We start from the raw sequence: 21,911 nt of genomic DNA on the forward strand, positions 1-21,911 counted from the left end.
ATAAATTATAATAGTGAGGAATCATTTATCTTCAGAAAAATACTGTTCATTTTTAAGAAAGTCCTTTTTACTTAATATTTTTTCATAATAACTTTAAAAATTATTAACTTCTTCAAACTTACTGGTTAACATTACTGAATAGTTTTCTCCGACGGCTTCATGCAATTTTGGATCAATGTGAGTAATACAAAAAAATGGCATACTTGAAAACTGTTCCGCGGTATGCTGCCGCATAACGTTCGAGTGCGAGCGCGAGGACTCCCTCGACAACCGGCTCTGTAACTCAATGAATTTCAATTTGTCCATTTTCTTATTAGACATTTTTCATAGTGAAAAAGTCAAGCTTTCTTTTGAGACTATTCAAAAAAAAATCGTAGATGCCTAAATTGAGAAAAAAGTTAAATAAACAATTGATTTATTGAAAAAATTGTTTAAACAATTTCATTTGTTATAAATACTTAAATAGGAAGAAAGCGTGTAAAAAGCACTTTCCAAAACCCTCATAAAAATTGTAAATCGCGTAATTAGAAAGGAAGTTACAGGCGTTTGAAACTACCCCTGCAGGCATTGGGGTTGAAAATTCAACCCCCCCTCACTTGGGGAGGGTTGGTAATCCTGGTCTATAAGTTTGTGGATTAACTACTGTTGGGTAGGCGAACATATTCCCAGAATTTAGAGACAATCGAAAAACATGACTTTTTGATTTGGGGCAGTTGAGGAATAATGCCCCAAATGTACCACCAATATTGGCCAGAACCAAACATTTAAAATATATTATGTCCGCAATATTCGATTCACCTTATATAATTTTGAAAACCAAAGTTCAGAATAAAAATGAACAGTCCCAGAGATCTATGCACCACTATTTTTATCCGGATACAAACAGGCGCCGATCCAGAGAAAGGCTTTGGGAGGGGCTACTACTCGTATAATTACCCTCTCCCCTCCACTCTCAAAAGGGAGGTTAATAATAATATTAAAGTTATTCTTCTCCCGGTTCAAATCCGGACTGAGGCAGATTTTTTCTTGTTCTTAAAAAATGATTTGTATGATAAAATCTTTTTAACGAATCAAAATTGTATTATTTATAAAGGAGCGCTATCATTTTCAAAGTCCTAAATTGAAGAATAAATCAACAAGTTTATGAATTTTCAAAAATTATATCATTTCAAGAAAATTTTAAGTTAAAAACATTAAAAACTGAAGGATTGAAATTTTTTATCCAACACTTTTTAAATTAGAAGTTAACTTATTTTAATTTTGAGTCATTGCAAATGAATAATTGTTCAATTGTTATTTATACATAGCAATTTTTTTATTTTAAATCTTTTCAAACATTTAGGCAACGTATATTTTCTTACTAAAAAATTATTTTAAATATTTTCAGATACCTCCAAAAAATGCATGATCTCGAAATCTTTTAAAATGCCTAAAAACCTACCAAATTTTGTATTAAAATCTGTAAAAATCTACATTTTCTTTTAAATGTTTGGGGAATCTTTACATTATTATTTTTACAGTTTTGGAAATTTTAAAAAATATTTTAAAATATTCTCTTGAAATTAATTTTTCAAAATCAAAAATTGTTGTCAAATTTGTAAGGTATCTAAATAAATTTTTACATTTTGAAACTTTTTAAATACTTGAAAAGCTTCTAAATTTGTCGTTTGAAATTTTTAAAAATCTACATTTTGTTTAAAAATGTTTGGAAATATCCCTAAATATTCTGATGAAATTAATTTTTCGAAATAAAAAAATCATTTTTAATTTTACCAGGAATCCTAAGCCAATTTTTTTTCTATATTAAAAACTTTCATATCCTTAAAATGTTCACAATTTTAATAAACAAAATTATAAGTATTCCCTCAACTTACTTGCATTTTTTCTAAATGAATACATTTTTATCTGTTATGTGTACATCAAAATTCAATATTTTTACTTATAAATACAAATTTTTTTGAAGAGACCAATAAAATTAACATTGTGGCGTTCTAAATTTGAGTTCAGCTCTATGAAATTTTAACGATTCAAGGCTTTCTGTTTCAAACAATTTAGTTACGAATTGTTTAGTTAAAAATCTGTAAATTGTTTTATTTTAACTGATTTAGAATCGCCCCATAAAATCATTCAATTATTTTTCAATTTCGAATAGATGAACGCCAGTTAAATTTAAAAAATTGGTCCTGCGGTCACCCTGAATCGTGATATTTCATAACCTAATTTCTTTCTTCCCAAATGATAATACATATTGCGTGCTTGGTGTCTTAACAATTTTTCATTGAAGAATAAATAAAAATAATATATAGTTAAATAATTCTGACATTTTTCAATTTTTTAAAAGTACAATCTTCTAATTTTTAAGTCTTATTTTTGTTTAATGTATGCAATCTCTAGTTGATTTTCGCATTTCTTCAGTTCTTGGTAACAGCTTGAACTGTTGGTGTAATAGCGGAAAACATTTTCTTTTTTATAACGAAGCCAAGAATGAAGAATCTTGAAAAAATTATCATCAAAAAACTAAAGTCGCGTTCCAATAGCCAGAATACAGAAACCAAATATTAGTCATTATTGATTGTTGCAAAAGTAACCTCGCAATCAGCTGAGATCGCTAGCTTGTTCAACTTAAATGGTTATTCACAATAAAATTATGTCTCATCCATCCATGAGAGAATTCGAGACCCTGATTGGCTGCGAGAATTACATTATTCGGAATCTACATTGGCTGTCAGGCTCTCTTTGCCGCTTGTGGATACGACGCAAGATTGACAGCGCCAGTGTTGGGAATACACTGTAACATTGACATACGTTACCAGAGTATTGCTACATTTGAAGAGGGCGCTACATTTGAAAAATACACGCTGAGAATTGATTTTTTCTCTATAACCGTATTCAAGGAGGAAATTCGCTTTCCAGTATTATATATAATAAGCTTTGATTACCTCATTGCAAAATTCGAGTCTGGACTTTGGGGAGGGGGCAAGCCACCGTGGCCCCCCTCTGGATCCGCGCCTGGATCCAAACATTTTTAATAATTAACGTCCGCCATGTCGGATCCGCTATTTGGAACTTTGAAAATCCATCTAAATATGTTTAATATTTCATGAACATTGCATTTTATTCGCCACTTTTAATTTGACAATCCAAATTCAGATTTAAAATCAGCGATATCAGAGACCTATGTATCACGAATATTATCCAGATCCAGTTTTAACCATTTTTTATATTTAATGTACCCCATGTTGCATCTGCCATTCAGAGTTTTGAAAATACAACTTCAGAGTGGGATCAAACGACCAAAAAAAAACATTGATCCTGCAAATGTTACTTAATTCTGAATATTTTTTTGAAAAAATTCTTGGCACCATATGTTCCACATTGCCTGACTATGAAAATATATATATGAAAATATCTTATAAAAGATATCAGGTCCTCCAATTTTCATAAAGACTACCTTTTCTTTCATATTATTTTCTGTGTATCGTAAAGTCCGTCGGAAAGAAGATATAAAAAGTTTGGCGTATAGATCCTCTTAACTGCCGCACATAAAGCTTAAGAAAACCGTAATCTAAAACTTCTTTAAATTTTCCGCTTCTTTATAACCTACAAAGTCTGAAATTAACTTTCTTTTGTAAAAGTTTTTGAATTTTAATTGAAATAATTTCCTGAGAGCTAGTAAGCTAATTGGGATTTTTTGTGGTATATATTCTGGTAATTGTGGATATCTTTAGTTATTACACACCACATTCTCGGTTTTAGTCCAGTGTCTTATGACCCTAAATAATATTGTCTTAATAACCTTGACCATAAACCTGGGAAATCCGAACTTAAACGGTTAGGGCGCTTTAAGCCGTTTCCGATTGCAATACATAATATTGCGCAATCTACGCATGTGAGTACCCGCGCACTGCGTATTTCGATTAAGCTTCTGGTGTTTTTCATGCACGAGTCAGAAAAGAATCTGGAAGATTGAAACTTTCATTTTATATCACATTTTACAATAATAGGAAAATTCGAGCCTTTTTAAAGGACATTTAGGAAGTGTTCCCAAGCTTTCAAATATTTCTAATCGACTTAAAACTTCGTATGTTCCGGAAAATATGTTTGACTGATACGATTTTCTTTTGTTAAATTAGAAAAAGTAATAAAAAAAGTAAAAAAAATTTCTTCATGATCTTCTAAATTTTCTGTGGAATTTTAGTAAACTTTGTTTATTCTCTTGAAACATCTTGAATTTACTCGATTTTATATTTGTTGATCTAACCAAATTTAAATATTTTGCTCTAAAATCTTATAGATACTTTTTCGAAATTTTAGAAAATTGAATTTTTTAAGAATTTTTTTTAAATTCTGCAAAATTAAAAAAATTGCATTAAAATCTTTGAAATTCTTCTTTGGCAACGTTTCGAATCTTTTTAAATGTTTTGGAATTTTTTACATAATATGTTAAAAATAATTTTTTGAAATGAAAGTCACTTGAATTTTTTCTATAAACCTAGATTTCTTTTCATTCTTGTGAAAACGTAAAAAAATCTTTAAAAAATTTCAGAACTTTGAATTATTTTTCAATCGTTTCCAAATTTCTGAATATCTGTTAAACTTACTCAAATTTGTTCTAAAATTATGTAATATTGCAAAATTGCAAAATTTAAAAATAATTTAAACAAATTTGTGACATTGTTTTAATTTTCTCTGAGAATTCATTACAAAAAAAATCATTTTAAATTTTCACATGAATCTTAAGAACATTTTTAAAATTCTTTTGACACTGCCAAACTCAGCTTAACGAACAAATTTTCTGATCCTGATAAATTAAAAAAATTGTCTCAAAGTCTTTTTGTATCCTTTATCCACACATTTTGAAATCATCAAATTTTTAAATAATTGTTTTCAAAATAAAACGTCAACCATTTAAAATTCTCCCAGAAATTGAAAATCGAATTTTCAACTGTGAAAGATTCAAGAAGAAAGCGAATATTTTATTGAAAGAAGAGTATTGAAAAAACATATTTCGGTTTCAATTTTAAATGCTTTTAATGAAAAATAAATTTTCTGAAGATTTCAAATTTTACTTGATAATGTATCATTTTGATAAAAATTTTATATATTCTTTTGAATATTTATTTTTTTGTTTAGTTAGGAATTAATTTTTTAATCTAAAATTGTAACCATTAGGTTTTTTGAAACCAAACAATTATTGGTAACCATTTTTACATTTTCAAAGAGATAAGGAAAATTAAATTATGGGCAAAAGTTTATTTTGAAGAATTCAAAAAAATTTAGAACCTTTTTAATGATCATGGTTAATTAATATTAATATATTATTAAGAATAATTATGCAAAGATACAATTATGTGAAGATAATAATTGTTAGGCTGCCAGCAAAAATTAAAATGACTGTTTAGTTGGAAAAATTAATTTAAAGAGATTATTAAAAAATATTTCAAACCATTGGAAAATACTTCTAAATTTTTTAAAAAAAGAATCTGAAAGAGTTTAAAGAAGTTTTATTTATTTTGCAGAATTAAAAATGATTTTTTATTTTTAAAAATGAACTTAAACAAAAAATTAAAAAAGGTTTTAAACATTTCAAACGATTACCTAAAATTTCGAAAAAGCTAGTATTATATTTTAATGCCAATTTTTTTAATTTAGTATGATTAAAAAATCAAAGCAAACAAAAATCAAGGAATATTATAATGAAATGAAGTGATTAAGAAAAAATTCTTACCTCAAAAGATTGTTAGAAATTTAGATTTTTAAAGATTTATAAACAAAATTTAGAGATTTTAAACAATTTCGAAAATTTTAAAGAGAATAATAAAATTTCCTTAAAATTCTTTGGAAAATTTAGAATATCATGAGGCGAGTTTCTAAATATTTTTAATGATTTAAAAAAAATTCGAAAGGTCTTGAATTTTTCCTAATGCTATGTAAAATTCTATAAAATAAAAATTAATTTAAAAAAATTTTTCTACTAATAGATCCATCTAGTCATAAAAAAATTCATCTTTATGGCTTAACAATTGAACTATATGGAAAAAATTCAACTATTTTATTACAAATTGATGTATTTTGTTGATAACGTTGATTACGCTTGTAGAAAATTTGACTATTTTGTATAAAAGTACAATTTGTGACCTCAAACTTTAAAAATTGGTTGAAAATTTAAACTGTTACGTTGTAAATTAACATTTTTTGATCAAAATGAAAATTAAAATGAAAATAAAAATCTTTTTAAAATCCACCAATTTTCATGAAATTTAACTATTTGTTTAAATATCCATCTTTTTGGTTGCAAGTTTAACAACATAATTATATAGTTTAGGAGTCAAATTTTATGTTAAAAATTCGTTTGATTTTTTTTCGTTTTTTTAAGACAGGTTACAATTTTTTTCTTTTGGTACAAAATTCTTTTATTTTATTGTAGACTAGCCATTTTTTCAATAAAAATGAAATTTTTTCATGAAAAATTGAACTTTTGATTCTTTTGCACGAAATTCAATTGCAGAAAATCTTTTCAGGATAATTTTCATCCGCCTTGTTATAAAAATTATCCGCCGTCTTATAATTATATTTTTGAAGATTTTGCAGCCTTCTTATCAAACTTCAGATTTTAGGAATAAAATTAGCAATAAAACTCAAAGAATATGTCTGGGGCGGAATTGTCATCTCACGGTGTGCCCACTCTAATGTATTTGGGGGGGGGGGGGGGGGGGGGGGGGGGGGGGTACTTATAGATTGTGGCAAAATTTGAGATCCGCGCCACCTAGGGGACGTAGCAATTACTATAATCCGTTCACCACTTTTCTATGGGAGTGGGCACACCGTGTGTCATCTGCTCTAATTTGCAGTGTTATTATTAATTATTCGTAAATCATCTTGATGTGAAATGTCGTTTTTGTTCTGAAAATGCCCAAGGTAGATACACGAGGGATGTACCGGATCCGCATCTCTTGGTTCCACGTCGAGTTTTCCACGACGGAATGTTCCACACCTACTCTCTGCCTGAGTACTACGATCGTCGAAAAGTCAGAGCGAAGGGAAAGAGATCCGTTGACGATGCCAATGAGGACAAATTGCACCTGATCCTTCCCTTTAATGGGATTGATCACCATGTCGAGCTCACCCCATACCACGACTTCATCTCTCCGGAAATGGTGATTGAGATCCGTGGAGAGGGAATCAGCACCGATTTGAACAAAGGACTTGCATTCAAGAGGGTGTCAGATCAACAGTGCCAATATAGGGGTGCTGTCAGAGGTCACAAGAACTCAAGAGCTGCTTTGTCCCTCTGCGACGGAATAGTTGGTATCTTTTTCCATTATTACTTTTACTTCTGACTAGGAAATTTTTGGGAATTAAAAAAAGGCTCTAACCCATCACAGAACCTCCTTTATTTACCCTTTCTTATTATCTTTTCTAAATAAAATAGTTTCCTTTCCGCACTTTCCAATTAATTCTTATACCTTTCCAACTTATTCTCATTCACATCTCTTATCTATTTCCTCTTTACGACTACTCCTCACCATCCCAACGTCTAGACGGATCATTCCACTTTTTCTTTTCTTCTTACACTTTCAATATCCCAACTTGCCCTCCTCTGAAGCTTTATCTTTCCACTTCACCATACTTTTTCTTATTTGCCTTCCCTGTTTCTTTTTCTTTCCCTCGACACTTTTTACTACTTCTTCAACTTTTTCCACGCATTTCTATATAGTTTATTCTTTTCTACCTCCGTCTCCCGGTTCACTACTTCCCGTCATCTAATGCCCTTACTTCTTAAACTTCATATTTTCAATCATATTCCTCACCCACTTCCCCTACCCTACATTAACTGCTCGTCGCTTACCTCCAAGGCTCTACATTCGCTTCTCTCAAAAACCCTCTTTTTTAATCCCCTCATGTTCCCTCTACAACTTTTTCTACTTCGCCTTCTCTACTCCCTATACTCCTCGAATTTTCCTACACTACTTTTCCTACTCGTCCTATACTTTCGGTACTTCTCCTCTACTTTCCCTACTTCATCTCTACTTTCCCAACTCAAGCTCTACTTTCCCCACTCCCCTACTACTTTCCCCACTCCTGCTCTATTTTACCCACTCCTCCTCTAGTTTCAGCACATCTACTGAGCGATCGTCGATTCGCCGGCGACTACCTGAGACCACTTCCTCCTCTCCTGGGCTTGTGGGCGACGAATTCATTAACACAATCACAATTAATAAACGGTTATAAGTTTGAAAAAATTATTCAATTGATAAAATCATTACATTTTGAAATTTATCAAATGAATAATTTTTTACTTTCTAATCCTTCAATATATTTTAGTTTTAAAAGTCCATTTGCAATTACATAATAATTACATATCAAGTTCTATTAAATAATATTTATATAACAATATTTCATAATAGTTTACTTATAAAATCTGATAGAACTGACAAAAATTCGGGTGGGATAGTTTCGGAAAGTATCGGTAAAACAGAAAGATACCTCAGAGGCGATTTCGGATAAATTCTGAAAGAAAATCGTGGTACATTTGCGAATAGAATTTCGGATGCAGATTTTAGATAAGATCTGAAAAATATAGAAAGGTTCGGAAAGAAATTTCTATTAGAAATGTTTATCGGGGTATGGTTATCTTGTAAAAACCTTGGACACACCTTGTTTTCTTGGAAAGTGTTCTAAGGTAAGTCGACCATTACTGGAACAGTTACGAAAAGCTAACCCAGATAAATACGATTTTAAAATGGTGAATTGGATTTTTTGCTTCAAACATCGTTATAATGAGTGGCTAATACCTTTTTTGATCGATTAGAACAAAAAATACATTAATAACAGAGCTACACACAAAAAATCTTTTTTCTGGGTATGGACGTTAGACCATGTTTACTATATGTTTTTGGGGTCGCTGAATCTGAATCCGAGGTCTAAAAAATCCCAGCGCGTCAGGGTTTTGACGTAACCTTAAAAAGCTCATAAAAAATTTTTTTCAAGTTCGGGGGGTCAGACCATGTTTATTATATTATTTTTGGTTCGATAAATCCGAATCCTCGGTTTAAAAAAACCCAGCATATCAGAGTTATTCATATAACTTCAAAAAACCTCATAAATTTTGTTTTCTGAGTCGGGGAGTCGGACGTATGTTGTTGGGATCGCTTAGTCTGAATTGCAAATAAAAAAACCAGCAGATCAGGGTTCTAACATAACCTCAAAGAACCTCATAAAGTTGTACAGAAATGGCCTACTTAGCAGAAGGGAGTTTGTAGGGTACAGTGATGTAATTTCTTTGAAGATAAATATAATTGTCTTTGTCAAACGTAAAATTACATGTAGCGGGCATAAAGTTTTTTGTAGTGGGCGTGAAGTTTTATGTACCGGGCGTAAAGTTTCATGTCGACCCGAAGGAAAAGAGCGACCTCAAAAAAACATGTTGTAGACATGTCATGACTTCCGGACTTGGAAACAGAAGATTTATAACGTGTCTTTAGGTTATGTTAAAACTCTCATTTTCTGGGATTTTTCGGACCTCAGATGCGGATTTAGCGACCCTAAAAACCTTGGGCGGTTTTTTGACCTCGCGGTGTCAGATTCAGCAACCCCAAGAATATATAGTAAACATGGACTGACCTCCAGATCGGGAAAAAGATTTTTTTGTGTGACTGTGTAATTTAATAATTGCTTCATGGAAATGTATATTTTCTAAGGTAGTAAGATCGCCCATTAGTGGGACAAGAATTTTGGGGTACCTCCTTAAGTGGGACACAAAAGAAGCCAATACTGGGACAAGTAAAATCCAATGGAGTTTATCATAATTAAATGGTACAATTTACTTGCAATTAAAGAATACATTAAAAAGCAAGAATGGATTCTGATAAATCATAAGGAATTTATTTTTCTCTATTTTTAAACAAAATTCATATCGGCATATTCACATTTTGCCTGTAAAATAACAAGATATTCAATTAAATGAATTAATATTAAATATTGTTCATAAGCTCAAAGCTTGCCGTTTAATTGACTATTAATTCTAAAAAAGTTGTTCAAAGTAGTTCATTGAAACCTTTAATTCTAAACTTAAATTTTACCAACTGCCTGGGTAAGTGATTTGTTAATAATTTATAAGTTTAGTTTTTCAATAAAGTTAGTAAGTATGCATTTAAATTAAATATTATAGATCAATATTAAATATTATAAATATTAATAAGATTAATATGAAAGATTTAATTGCAAATTCAATTATTTGGTAAGTTTGGTTGTAGATTTGGATTTCGAATTCATCTTAATTAAAATTAAAAATAAATTTTAAAAATTATTCAAACAATTTCAACTATTTTTTCAATAAAAATTGTATGATTTGATTGAAAAGTTTATTGACTGAAAATGTTTTTTAATTAATATTTCAACTTTTTTGTTACAAATTTGTATTTTTGGTTCGAAAATTCATCCTTTTAATTCTAAATTTCATATTTCTTGAGCAAAAATGCAACTGCTTCTTTGAAAATTATTTGTTCAGTTTAAGTTTTTAACAGTTTCTTTTTTGAAAATTCGTTGTTTTTTTTTTAAATTTAACTCAACGGTTTTCAAATTATAATAAAAATCTTTTTTGAATGAAATACCATTTTTTATATTTCTTGATAAGAATACACGTTTTTTTGTTAAAAATTCCACTACTCAGTTAAGCGTTGTACTACTTTGTAAAAATGCATTATTTGGCTTAAAAATTCCATTTTTCAGTTGTAAATTAACTTTTTTGTTGCAAATTTATATTTTCAAGTTAAAAATATAAATGTTTTGTAGCAAAACTTTGTTTTTGACTTGAGAATTCAATAATTTGGGGTTAAAAGATTATATTATTATTGTAGAAAATTTCACAATTTGGTTGAAATATTTACCTTTTTTTAATGAAAATCTTTTTTGGTTGAAAATTTTTTACTCTTTTGCTAGAAATTTTATCTTTTTTGGTAGCAAGTTTGAATTAAAGTGTTTGGGTGCAATTTGTTTTTTCAACAAATTGAAATGTTTTTAATTTATAATTAAAATATTTTTTGGTTGATATATCAACTATTATATTTTTTTAAAGAATTTATTTTCTTGTGTAGAAAATTAGTCTTTTTTTTCAAAATTTAACAATGTGTTAGAAAATTGAAGTACCAGGTTAATTAAAAAAGGTGAATTCTGATTAAAAAATATATAAGCTGATATTACAACCCAAAAATAATTCAATCATAAATTAAATTAATTTTAAAAAAACAACAAAGAATTTTCAATAAAACTGTTGAAGCTTCAACCTAAACAGATTTTATGATTGAAAAGATTAATTTTCAAACTGAAAAAACAAATTTCCAGAAACATAGTTCCAATGTTAAATAAAAAAGATTTTTCAGTCATGAAAAAAGAAATAACCGAAATGTTGAATTTTTAAGTAAAAAGAAGTGTTTTCTTCAAAGCTGTTATATTTTTAACTAAAAAAATATAAATTCTCAACAGAAAAGTTAATTTACTCAATTTACTTTAAAACGTAAATCGATTAAATTAGTCTTATTATTTTATTTATAATATCTAATATTATTCTGTAATATTAAATGTTAAGGCATACTTGCTAATTTCTATTAAAAAATTTAATTCATGAGTTACGATAAAATTATTTACCTACCCGGGTGGAAATTTAAGTCGGGGGCTAGCCATTCTACGACCGGAGAGCTTGGCTTCAAGCCGGGAGCTGTCCGGGGAACCCAACTGTAACTCGGGCTGTGACCGGGGTTTCTGGTCGGAATCCGACTAGCATCGTGACGCTGCGTTGGCCAGCGTCCGGCCATGGAGCATAGCCGGGAGCTGGACGGAGAGCCTGACCGTAGCCCGGACAATATCACTGAATTAAGGAATCAATTTGATTCTTTTTTACTCTACATGGTTGCCAGTATTTTAACTTTAAATATTTATGGTCCTGTTTAGAATAAATAAACATATTACATTTATAAACATTATATTACAAATAAAAGTCATCCTCATAAGCTACAGTTCAAAAAAATTAAAGTACCAAATTTTAATTTCTATTTTTCTACTTATTTATTATTATGCGGCGTTATGTTAATATATAATACACGAACTTTTAACAGGAATATCAATAAAATACTTTTAAAATAATTAATTTAAATCGATTACAATTTTTCTTCGCGTGATATTTTGTTCTTTTCCGTTGTAGAATATTTTACAACTTTTTACAATGACAGGAAATGTAATTTTTTATGAACATTGACAATTTTTAATGACAGAACTCAGAAATTTAATCGTGAATGTTGAAAATTTTTATAAAATAAAATTTTCCTAACTTTCGTGCAAGGTTCGGTTTTAAGGTGTTTTATACTATTTTACATCGTTTAAGATTGATATAAAATGTATATTTTCTTCTAAACATTCGCAATTTTTCATACAGATGGAACTTAGAATTTTGTTCTTAAAAAAACAGTTCAAATTTCAAAAAAGTGTTATCGAATTTTTGTCACAAAATGTATTGTTTGTAAGTTTCAACTCATGAAACCTTAAAATTTGTTGTGCCAAAAAGATATTCACCCAATATATTTCCACGCGTGGAACATCCATGCGGGTATACGCATCCGTTTCTTACTGAAATCAGAAAAAGTAATTAAGTTATAAGCAAAGTTTAACAATTTTATTATTTCCAATCAGCGCCCGGCCAGCTACTGTCTGAGCATTCGATCTTAAGATTTGTCCGATCAGAGCCCAGTCAGCCCCCGACTGGGGTTTTGACATAATTTTTGCCTAGCGAGTTTCCGACCAGCGCGCGGCTAGGCTCTTAAAAAACAAACATAGCCCGGTGAGTTCCCGAACAGAAACCTTGTTGTACTAGGGCTAACCTGGGCTATTTCCACGCGGGTAGTTGAGCAGTTGGCAAAATTTGAGGTTAGAATTGGTGGTTTCAATAAATTACTTGAATCAACTTTTTTAGTGTAAATAATCATTTCAACGGCAAACGTGGAGCTTGTTAATTCACAGGTTTTGAGTAGTATTTTTAATTATTTTTACTAAACGTATAGCTTGTCGGAAATAAAATAAAAAGTGTCAAAAACCTCAAACCTACTTAAAAAAATACGAGAAATTTTTCACTTTTATGACTTGTGTTGAAATATAAAAGATACTTAAAAGATACTATAAAAGAAACAATAATAATTATTATTGTTTCAGTATTGGAAATACTTTTGACGTCGTCCCAGTAATAGTTAGTTTACCTAATTTGGGTTAAAAAGAACTTAAATTTTGGTTTATTCTGAATTTATTTCAGTTCGATGTTGACTTTAGCTTTCAAATTAAATTTAATAAACTCATTCCGGACCATTTGCCCTCACTTGCAACATGCTCAGAAGTAATTTGCAATTTGTAACACGAGAATTTAAATACCTAGTTCTGAAATTAGAAACAAACTTGTTATTGACAAGTATCTATAATGCCTTGACGCCAGAATAAATGCCACAGTTCAGACGTTCAGACAGCCAAGTTTCTAGATTTGCGTTATGTTCCTGTTTTCCGATTACTGTCGCGTTTTAATCCTGAATTTACGACCGAGAGCCATGCTGAATCGACGAGATCGGAGGCATCGAGTCGATCTATGTGCAAATGAATTTATTAATTTACATGTACTTAAAGAGGACCGTATCGAGAACCTTGATAAGCCTCAGAATGCGATTCTCTTGCATTGGTTACTCGAGAGGTGCCACTGCATTCGAATTGTTGGTGATATTTCTAATAATAGTCGAGGGAAAAGTGACGATACCTATTCCGATTTCGTACCTGTAATAATAAATTTCCATTCAAGGCTTTTGGAGTAGGTTTTTCTTCATCAATTAGAGTTGATAAGTTACGAAAAATTCTTTGTTATAAAAGATGCGTCGGAAGAATTAGTTATGAGGTGTGTAAAATAGCTACCTAATGTTGAAAATATTCTTATAGGCTGGGTACGTGCACACCAATCGTGGACGTTACTTTGTCGAACCTTTGCACGAAGTAGAACCTGAATCAGATGGTCAACATGTTCACATTGCTTATCGAAGGGATGCTCCTCACGAGAAAGAAGATTCGTCCAAAACCTATTGTGGAACCGATGGTCTGATTGTATATTATCACCAAATCCTTGCTTCCCTTACATCTTTACAGTCTTTAAAATCAGCACATCTTTCCCTTAAATCTTTACAGCCTTTAAAATTAGTGCATTCTTTCCCTTAAATCTTTACAGTCTTTGAAATCAGTGCATCCTTTTCCTTACACCTCTTAAGAATTTAAAGGCTAGGATTTACTGATTTTAAAATCATGGCATCCTTTCCCTCACATCTTTTTCCAGCCCAAAGATTTACAAGAATAGCAATATTCGAATTGGGGAAACATGTAATGTAAAGGATGCACTGTATTTAAAATCAGTACATTCTTTCCCTTAAACCTTAGCAGTCTTTAAAATCAGTGCATCCTTTCTCTTACATCTTTCCCTAATCCGAATATTGCTACTCTTGCAAATCTTTTCTCTTTGCATCCCTTTTCTGAATTCTCCTCCCTTTTTTATCATCTGGTGACATTTATTAGATCTCTATTCCTCAACCATACCCGATCTTTCTAGCAACTATCTTTCCCTGTCTCTTTACTTCAATTATTTATTGATTGCGCCGTCCCATCTTCTATTTCGATATTCCTTAAGAACTTTCTACATTGCTTTTCAGTCATCATATCTCCCTTTCTTGTAATCGCCCAATTTTTTCTTTTCTGCAAGTCCTCTATCTTTGCTTATAATATGGATCATACTAGCCTTTCATAAAACAATAAACTCCTTCACTAATCTGCTTTGAACCTTCTTTTTCCTATTCATTATACCTATGTCATTATTCCCTGCCATTTATTTCATCCTTTCTTTTATATGATCTCTATTATATCCATTCCTTTAAAAAGTGCATCTTCCAAATGTTTATACTCCTTGACCTTTTTCTAACCTTTTTCCCATTCTTTTCCAAAACTCTATCTGATTCGGCAGCTCTATCCTTTCTTCCTCAAACTCTTCAACTTCTTCAAGAGTAGTTACATACAAACTTATGCAATTTTTGCTTTCGCATCCGATTTTAATTTTTTTTTAATGCAAGCTAATAAAATTTCGCATCAAACTGTCATAGCCGATTAAAAAATTTTTGTTTATTATCTTGTTTACTAAATAACAAAATATTTTTAAAAAGTGACTTTTGAAAAGTATACCGGTAAAAAAATGCTTTGATTCAATCAGAAATACCTAGAAAACTGAAAGCAACTATCCAAAAACGTGTCCAATAACAATGCAAATGTTAATAAATTTATTGAATCACTTGATTCGCACGAAATTTAAACAATTCAGGAACAAAAAGAGTTTTTTAGTTGAATTATTAAAAATTAAGAAGTAATTTATTATTCAAAAAGCAATTTTTATAAACGAATATCCACATCAGGTATTTTTAAAGGAATAAATAAACATTTTTCCATGAAATCGATCATATATTACTTGGAAATAAATCCTAAGTATCATATTTTGTGAACAACCAAAAGTTAATAATGGTTTAAACTACCTCGATTAACAAATATAATAAATATAACAGCCAGTTATTAGGCAATAATTTTGTTATTAACCAATTATATTTTAGAATTGTTTAACCAAACTTAAATAACAAATGCATTATTTGCTTTTTTAAGCATTTAAATTTTTGGTTGTAATAAACTATTAATAACACATTTTTGAACTTTTTTTTTGATAGTTTGATAACGATCAACTATTTTTATTTTTATTAACAATGTAGCAAATAAATTCTTCTCGGCTAATTAATCAGTAAACTAAATTTTTTTTTTAGAATATAATTCAAATTACTTAGCAATAATTCCATGCTATAAGTTGATAAAAATTGATGATTTATTAACGAAACTTAGTTACTGCTTTTATTAATTTAATTAAAAATCTTTTTTGTCAATGAATTGTTTAAATTTGGTGCGACTCACATGACGAATTGAAAAGTATAAAATATTCATGAATTTTTCGAAGTAAAATCGATTCAAATGCGGGCTAAAACAGATTTTTCTTGTTCTTAAAAAATTGTTTTTCTCAAAAAATAGTTTTAAGTAATAGAAACTTGTACTATTTATAAATGAACGCTATCATTTGCAATGACCTACATTGAAGAATAAATCAACAAATTTATGAATTTTCAACATCATATAATTTTAAGCAATTTCAAGATAAAACCATTAGAAATTGAAAGATTGCAATTTTTCATCGAACAATTTTTTAATTGAAAGTTAAATTATTTTAATTTAAAGTAATTGAAAAGTATTAATTGTTTAATTGTTATTGATACATCAACAATTTTCTTAAAATCTTCTAAGACATTGTTGAAAACTATATTTTTTACTGAAAAAATACTTTAAATTTTCCCAGGTACCTTAAAAAAATTTATTATTTTGAAATCTTTCAAAATCTACATTTTATTTTACCTTTTTTATAAACTTTATAAATTTTAAATTATTTTAGAAATTGTTTCCAAACTTCCAAATATCTTTTAAAATAATTAGATTTTCTTCTAAAGCTTTAAACAAATCCTGCAAAATTAAAAAAAGTTGGCCTCAAAATAGTCCAGATTATTATTTTTACAGTTTTGAAAATCTTTTCAAATCTTTTAGAATATTAATCAAAATTTGCTTTTGTTTTAAAATATTCTTAAATATTGTGCTGAAATTAGTTTTTTTCGAAATAAAAAAATCATTTAAAATTTTTCCATAAATCTTAAGACTACCTTCCTAACATGTACTTTCATCCAACCTTCTTCGGCTCTTCTTTAAATATTTTATTTTCTCCTATAAACAATTATATGAACCATTTTTTTTAAACCATTCGCGCTTCGGTTTCTCTTATAGAATTTGTTGCGTTGCTGTTTCTGTAAAGAATTATAATTGTCACTTTAGTAGAGGGAATTTTTCAAAATGAAAAATCCAAACCAAGAATCCAAAAAAAATTTTTGGAAAACTACCATAAAATGCTCCTATTTCAATATAAAAAACTTTTCTTTAAAAAAAAATTTAGAAAAAAAGACATCTCTAGACAAAAAATTCATTTCAATAAATTTCTATTATTACAATTCATAATATGTATTGGTATCGAAACATACGTATTTTCATAATATTATTTTCAAAATTATAAAAAATGCGTATTACACAAAGAACTATTTTGTTATTAAAGTTTTTAATGGAATTTGTGTTTTTTTTTCAAGGAATTTAACTTGATTTTTTTTTTCAATTTTTTAAATCAACAATATGCAACCTAGCGTCAAGTGTTTCGAAGAAAATTTGTATGCTTCTTTAGGCGAAACATTTCATTAGTTAAAATGTTCTTGTAGCTTGTGTCGTTTTTTCAAAAAGTTATTTTCCCATTTTTAATCTATTCTTGAAACAAAAGTTCATCACAAATCTATACAGCTTTTTAAAATGCAAAATTGTTGGCCATTTATGTGTTTTTGTACCTTGCATAATTTTTCTAAAAGTTTGATTTTTTTATTTTTAATGTTATTTTCCAGGAAAAATTTTTGTAGATATTTTAACAATAATAATAATAAATAATAACAGATTTTTAGACTCATTTTTGGTGCACATTTTTTTTCATTCATCTTTTGTCATATCTTGCATTGTTTAACCAAAAATAGGAATATTTTATTTTACATTACGTTTTGTTACGTGTCAAATTTTTAATTTTTCGAAAAAATTTAAAAAGTTGTTATAACAATCTTTTTTTTATCCAAAAAATTCATTAATATAAAATGTTGACGTGAAAAAAATTATGGGGGTGTAGGGGGGGGGGGGGCAAATTTTGCACAAATCTAATTCCTTATCTTGTAAATTTAACAAAAAACTTAGGAAAGATTCATTGCAAAAACATTCTTAGTAAACTTCGTAAACGAATCATGTGTATTAATTAAAAAGTACCCTTACTTTCAATATCTTTATGAATATTGTGTAAATTATTAATAAATATTATAAATTTACTAAGTATAGTGGGAAATGATCATCGAAAGACGTTCTTAGTTCATTCCGTAAACACATTATGCTTCTTACTTGAAAAACAGCCAAACTATAAATATGTTGATAAACATTTTTTAAATAATTAATAATTGTAAATTTTCAAAGCATCAGAAAAAAAATCATCGAAAAGATATTCTTAGTTAATTATGTTAAAAAATGGAGCCTACTCGTAGAGAGAAAACCAAACTCTTAATTTTGCAATTGAAATTCTTTAAATAATTAATAGTTCTTGTAAATTTACAAAGCAACCTAGAAAAGAGTCATCGAATGGACCATCCCAGTTGATTTCGAAAACAAATTGACTCGTAGGATAAAGTCCAAACTCTTAATTATTCAATTAAAATTGTTTAAATAATTAATAGTTCTTGTAAATTTGGAAAGCAACATAGAAAAGAGTCATCCGATAGACATTTTTAGTTGTCTCCGTAAACAAATCCACTTTTAGAAAAAAGGTTAAGCTCTTAATTTCTCAATTGAAATTCTTTAAATAATTAATAGTTCTTGTAAATTTACAAAGCAACCTAGAAAAGAGTCATCGAATGGACCATCCTAGTTGATTTCGAAAACAAATTGACTCGTAGGATAAAGTCCAAACTCTTAATTATTCAATTAAAATTGTTTAAATAATTAATAGCTCTTGTAAATTTGAAAAGCAACATAGAAAAGAGTCATCCGATAGACATTTTGAGTTGTCTCCGTAAACAAATCCACTTTTAGAAAAAAGGTTAAGCTCTTAATTTCTCAATTGAAATTCTTTAATTAATTAATAATTCTTGTAAATTTGCAAAGCAACATAGAAAGCAGTCATCGGAAGACATTCTTAGTTGACTCAGCAAATACATTGACTCATAAAAAAGACATTTCTTAATTTTTTAATTAAAATTGTTAAAATAATTAATACATCTTGTAAATTTGCAAAGCAAAATAGAAAAGAGTCATCCGATATACATTCTTTCTTGACTTTATAAAAAAATTAACTCGTAAAAAAAAGTGCACACTCTTATTTTTAAATTGAAATTCTTCAAATAAATAATAGTTCTTGTAAATTTACAAAGCAAAATAGAAAAGAGTCCTCAAATGAACATTCTAAGTCGATTTCGAAAACAAATTGACTTGTAGAATAAAGTAGTAGAATAAACTCGTATAAAAAAGTTAAACTCTTCTTTTTAAATTGAAATTATTTAAATCAATAATAGCTCTTGTGAATTTGCAAAGCAATATAAAAAAGAGTTATCATATAAACATTTTTACTTGAATCCGTAAAAAAGGTTACTTTTAGTTTTTTAATTAAAATTGTTTGAATAATTAATATTTTATGTAAATTTGCACAGCAAAATAGAAAAAAAATCATCGAATAGACATTCTTAGTTAACTTCGTAAACAAATTTACTTGTAGAAAAAAGGGCAAAGTATTAATTTTTTAATTAAAATTGTTTCAATAATTACTGGTTCTTGTAGATTCACAAAGCAACATAGAAAAAAGTCATCGGATTCACATTCTTAGTCTTAATCTTTAAATTGAAACTGTTAAAATAATTATTATTTCTTGTAAATTTACAAGGCAACAAAATAAATTAAACGTATTCTTTAAGGAATAGACATTTATGCCATTTGTTTAAATACTTAAAATGTTCAAAGATTAAATAAATATTTTTAAAAAACATATATGAGCTCCACCCGAATGTCGGCATGATCTCTTGGAATGTTTACATCCCGAATGTAAACAGATCCCTCGAACATCCCTTAACGCCTTAGAGCTAGCTTTGAATGAAATGAAAGTCAAAATTGTACCAGAGATCTGATTGTACAATTCAAACTCAAGACTAGACTCTTATCCCTAGCATTTACCGTCACCAAACGGATCCCACCAGGGCTAGAGCGCATTTCGGTGCGCATGCATTGGCTTCATAATATATTTTGCTGATCTCGATTCTGATCTCTATTCCAAAGAATAGGCGGCGCGTTTAAATCCAACCAATAGGGGAAGAGATAATTTGGCTTCAGGTTTCGAGATATAATCGCAACCTCCTTTTCATGATAGGATATTTGTGAATCCTTGATGCAGATAATAAAATAAATTAGGGCTTGAGAAGGACGTGTAAGGTCCGAAATAGAACAAAAAGTGCAACGCAGGACCAAAACAGGAATTAATTGAGTTAATTAATTCCTGTTTTGGTCCTGCGTCGCACTTTTTGTTCTATTTTGGACCTTATACGTCCTTCTTAAGCCCTAATTTATACCTTTATAAACTCTGCGACAAAATTGAATGTTTTTAACGTCCTGCTTTGATCCTGCTACATTTTTGATAGCCTGATTTGGTCCTGTCCCTGTTCTGTAACCATGTACCATGGTGATTGATGGAAAGGAAGAAGGGTCAAGCAAAGTGAAGCGTCTATCGGCGTCTATTTTGCAGTCAGTGCAGTTTGTGGAAAGTTTTGAGTTTGGACAGTGAGTAAGTTTGTTTCGAGTGAAGTGAAATCAAGCGCGGTTGAACTTTTTTTTACAAAAAACAGAAGGCAGCAGTAGCGGAAGATAAATTCTTAAAAGAATTCTTTGGTAAGTAAATTGTTTACAACACTAGCATCAAGCACTATCACTGCAACGCAAGCGTTACATTCATGTAACCTTTTGCGTACAACCAGTGTTTTGCGATTGTTCTGGCAGAAATTTCCATAATTTTATAGATTTTAAACCTTTCTTTATATATTTCTTTCTGATATAATATAATATATTTAATTTAAAAATGAAAAATATTTCCTTCCCTTAATGTACAGTACATATAAATGTAAAGCAACTTTGCCGTTTGCTAGTTTTCAAACGATAGGTACAATTTTCCCAGCCTTCTTCTAAAGTAAGATTATTCTGATTTTACTTTATCTTATGAATCTTTTCAGTAATCCCTCTCATTTTTAATCGATCTTGGCCCTTGAACAAATTGCATCAAATGAGAATGATTTAACATTTTCAATTCAGATTAGACATGTTTTCATTGTTTTCAGATTTTCAGAAATTTGAGGTTAGAAAACATGACGAATTTTAAAGACTTGACAAATGATGAATTGGCTGTCGAGTCGCAGAAGGTGATAGATCAGGAAGTGGCTGCAATTTTGAAAGGTAAGAACAGTAATCTGATTCACAATTTTCAAGAAAATTGTTTTCTATTTTTCACTGAAGTGAAAAACAAGACAAAAGAGAAGCTTCTTGAAAAAAGATGAGAATGAGGAATTCTTAAGAACAACTGTATAATAACTAGAAAATATTTTTAAAATTATTTACTTTTTTTAGGATTAAGCAAAGGAGAAAATTGTGAATAGTATATGTAAATTGCAAAGAGAAATTGATATTAGCGATTTTTGCCTAGTGCTGCGAATAACGAATTTTTTTATTTTCATTCAGTTCATGCGCTGGCCATTTAAGTTGCTAAAATTTTTCCTGTTTTTTTGTACATTGAAATAAAATTTGCGGACTACTTTATATAGTAAGTCTTATAAAATATAAAACAGAATTATTCTTAATAAATTAATTATTTATTTCAGACGAGAGAGAATCATTGCGCAAACCCCAGCCACCTGGAAAAGAAAGTGAGGAATCGGAAGGACGTTCCGCTACATTTGTTCGACAAAATTATCCGGGATATTGTGAAAGAGCAAAAGGTAAATATTGAAATATCTTCAAGTTACCTTTATCGAAATAGTAGAACATAAAATGAAGCTAAAAAAAATATTCATTTAGAAACATGGGATTCTCTAAAGAACGGAAAAGAAACGGAAAGATTATTGATTTATGTGATATTTTCGTGCATATGAAGGTGATTATTTATTAAAAAGATG

General features: G+C 29.2%; 1 protein-coding gene across 1 annotated transcript in view; it reads left to right on the forward strand.

Annotated features, from left to right (window-relative positions):
- The window catches only part of LOC117180502 (A disintegrin and metalloproteinase with thrombospondin motifs 7-like), a 53,032-nt gene that overhangs the window by 5,368 nt on the left and 25,753 nt on the right, over positions 1 to 21,911 (forward strand). Inside the window, exons 2-5 of the mRNA XM_033373002.1 lie at positions 6,919 to 7,304; positions 13,963 to 14,217; positions 21,081 to 21,195; positions 21,618 to 21,734. Of these exons, the coding sequence (XP_033228893.1) occupies positions 6,919 to 7,304; positions 13,963 to 14,217; positions 21,081 to 21,195; positions 21,618 to 21,734 (873 nt within the window). The remainder of the gene's footprint in view (positions 1 to 6,918; positions 7,305 to 13,962; positions 14,218 to 21,080; positions 21,196 to 21,617; positions 21,735 to 21,911) is intronic.

This window comes from Belonocnema kinseyi, chromosome 1, assembly GCF_010883055.1.
Source record: "Belonocnema kinseyi isolate 2016_QV_RU_SX_M_011 chromosome 1, B_treatae_v1, whole genome shotgun sequence".
In the NCBI taxonomy this organism is placed as follows: domain Eukaryota; kingdom Metazoa; phylum Arthropoda; class Insecta; order Hymenoptera; family Cynipidae; genus Belonocnema; species Belonocnema kinseyi.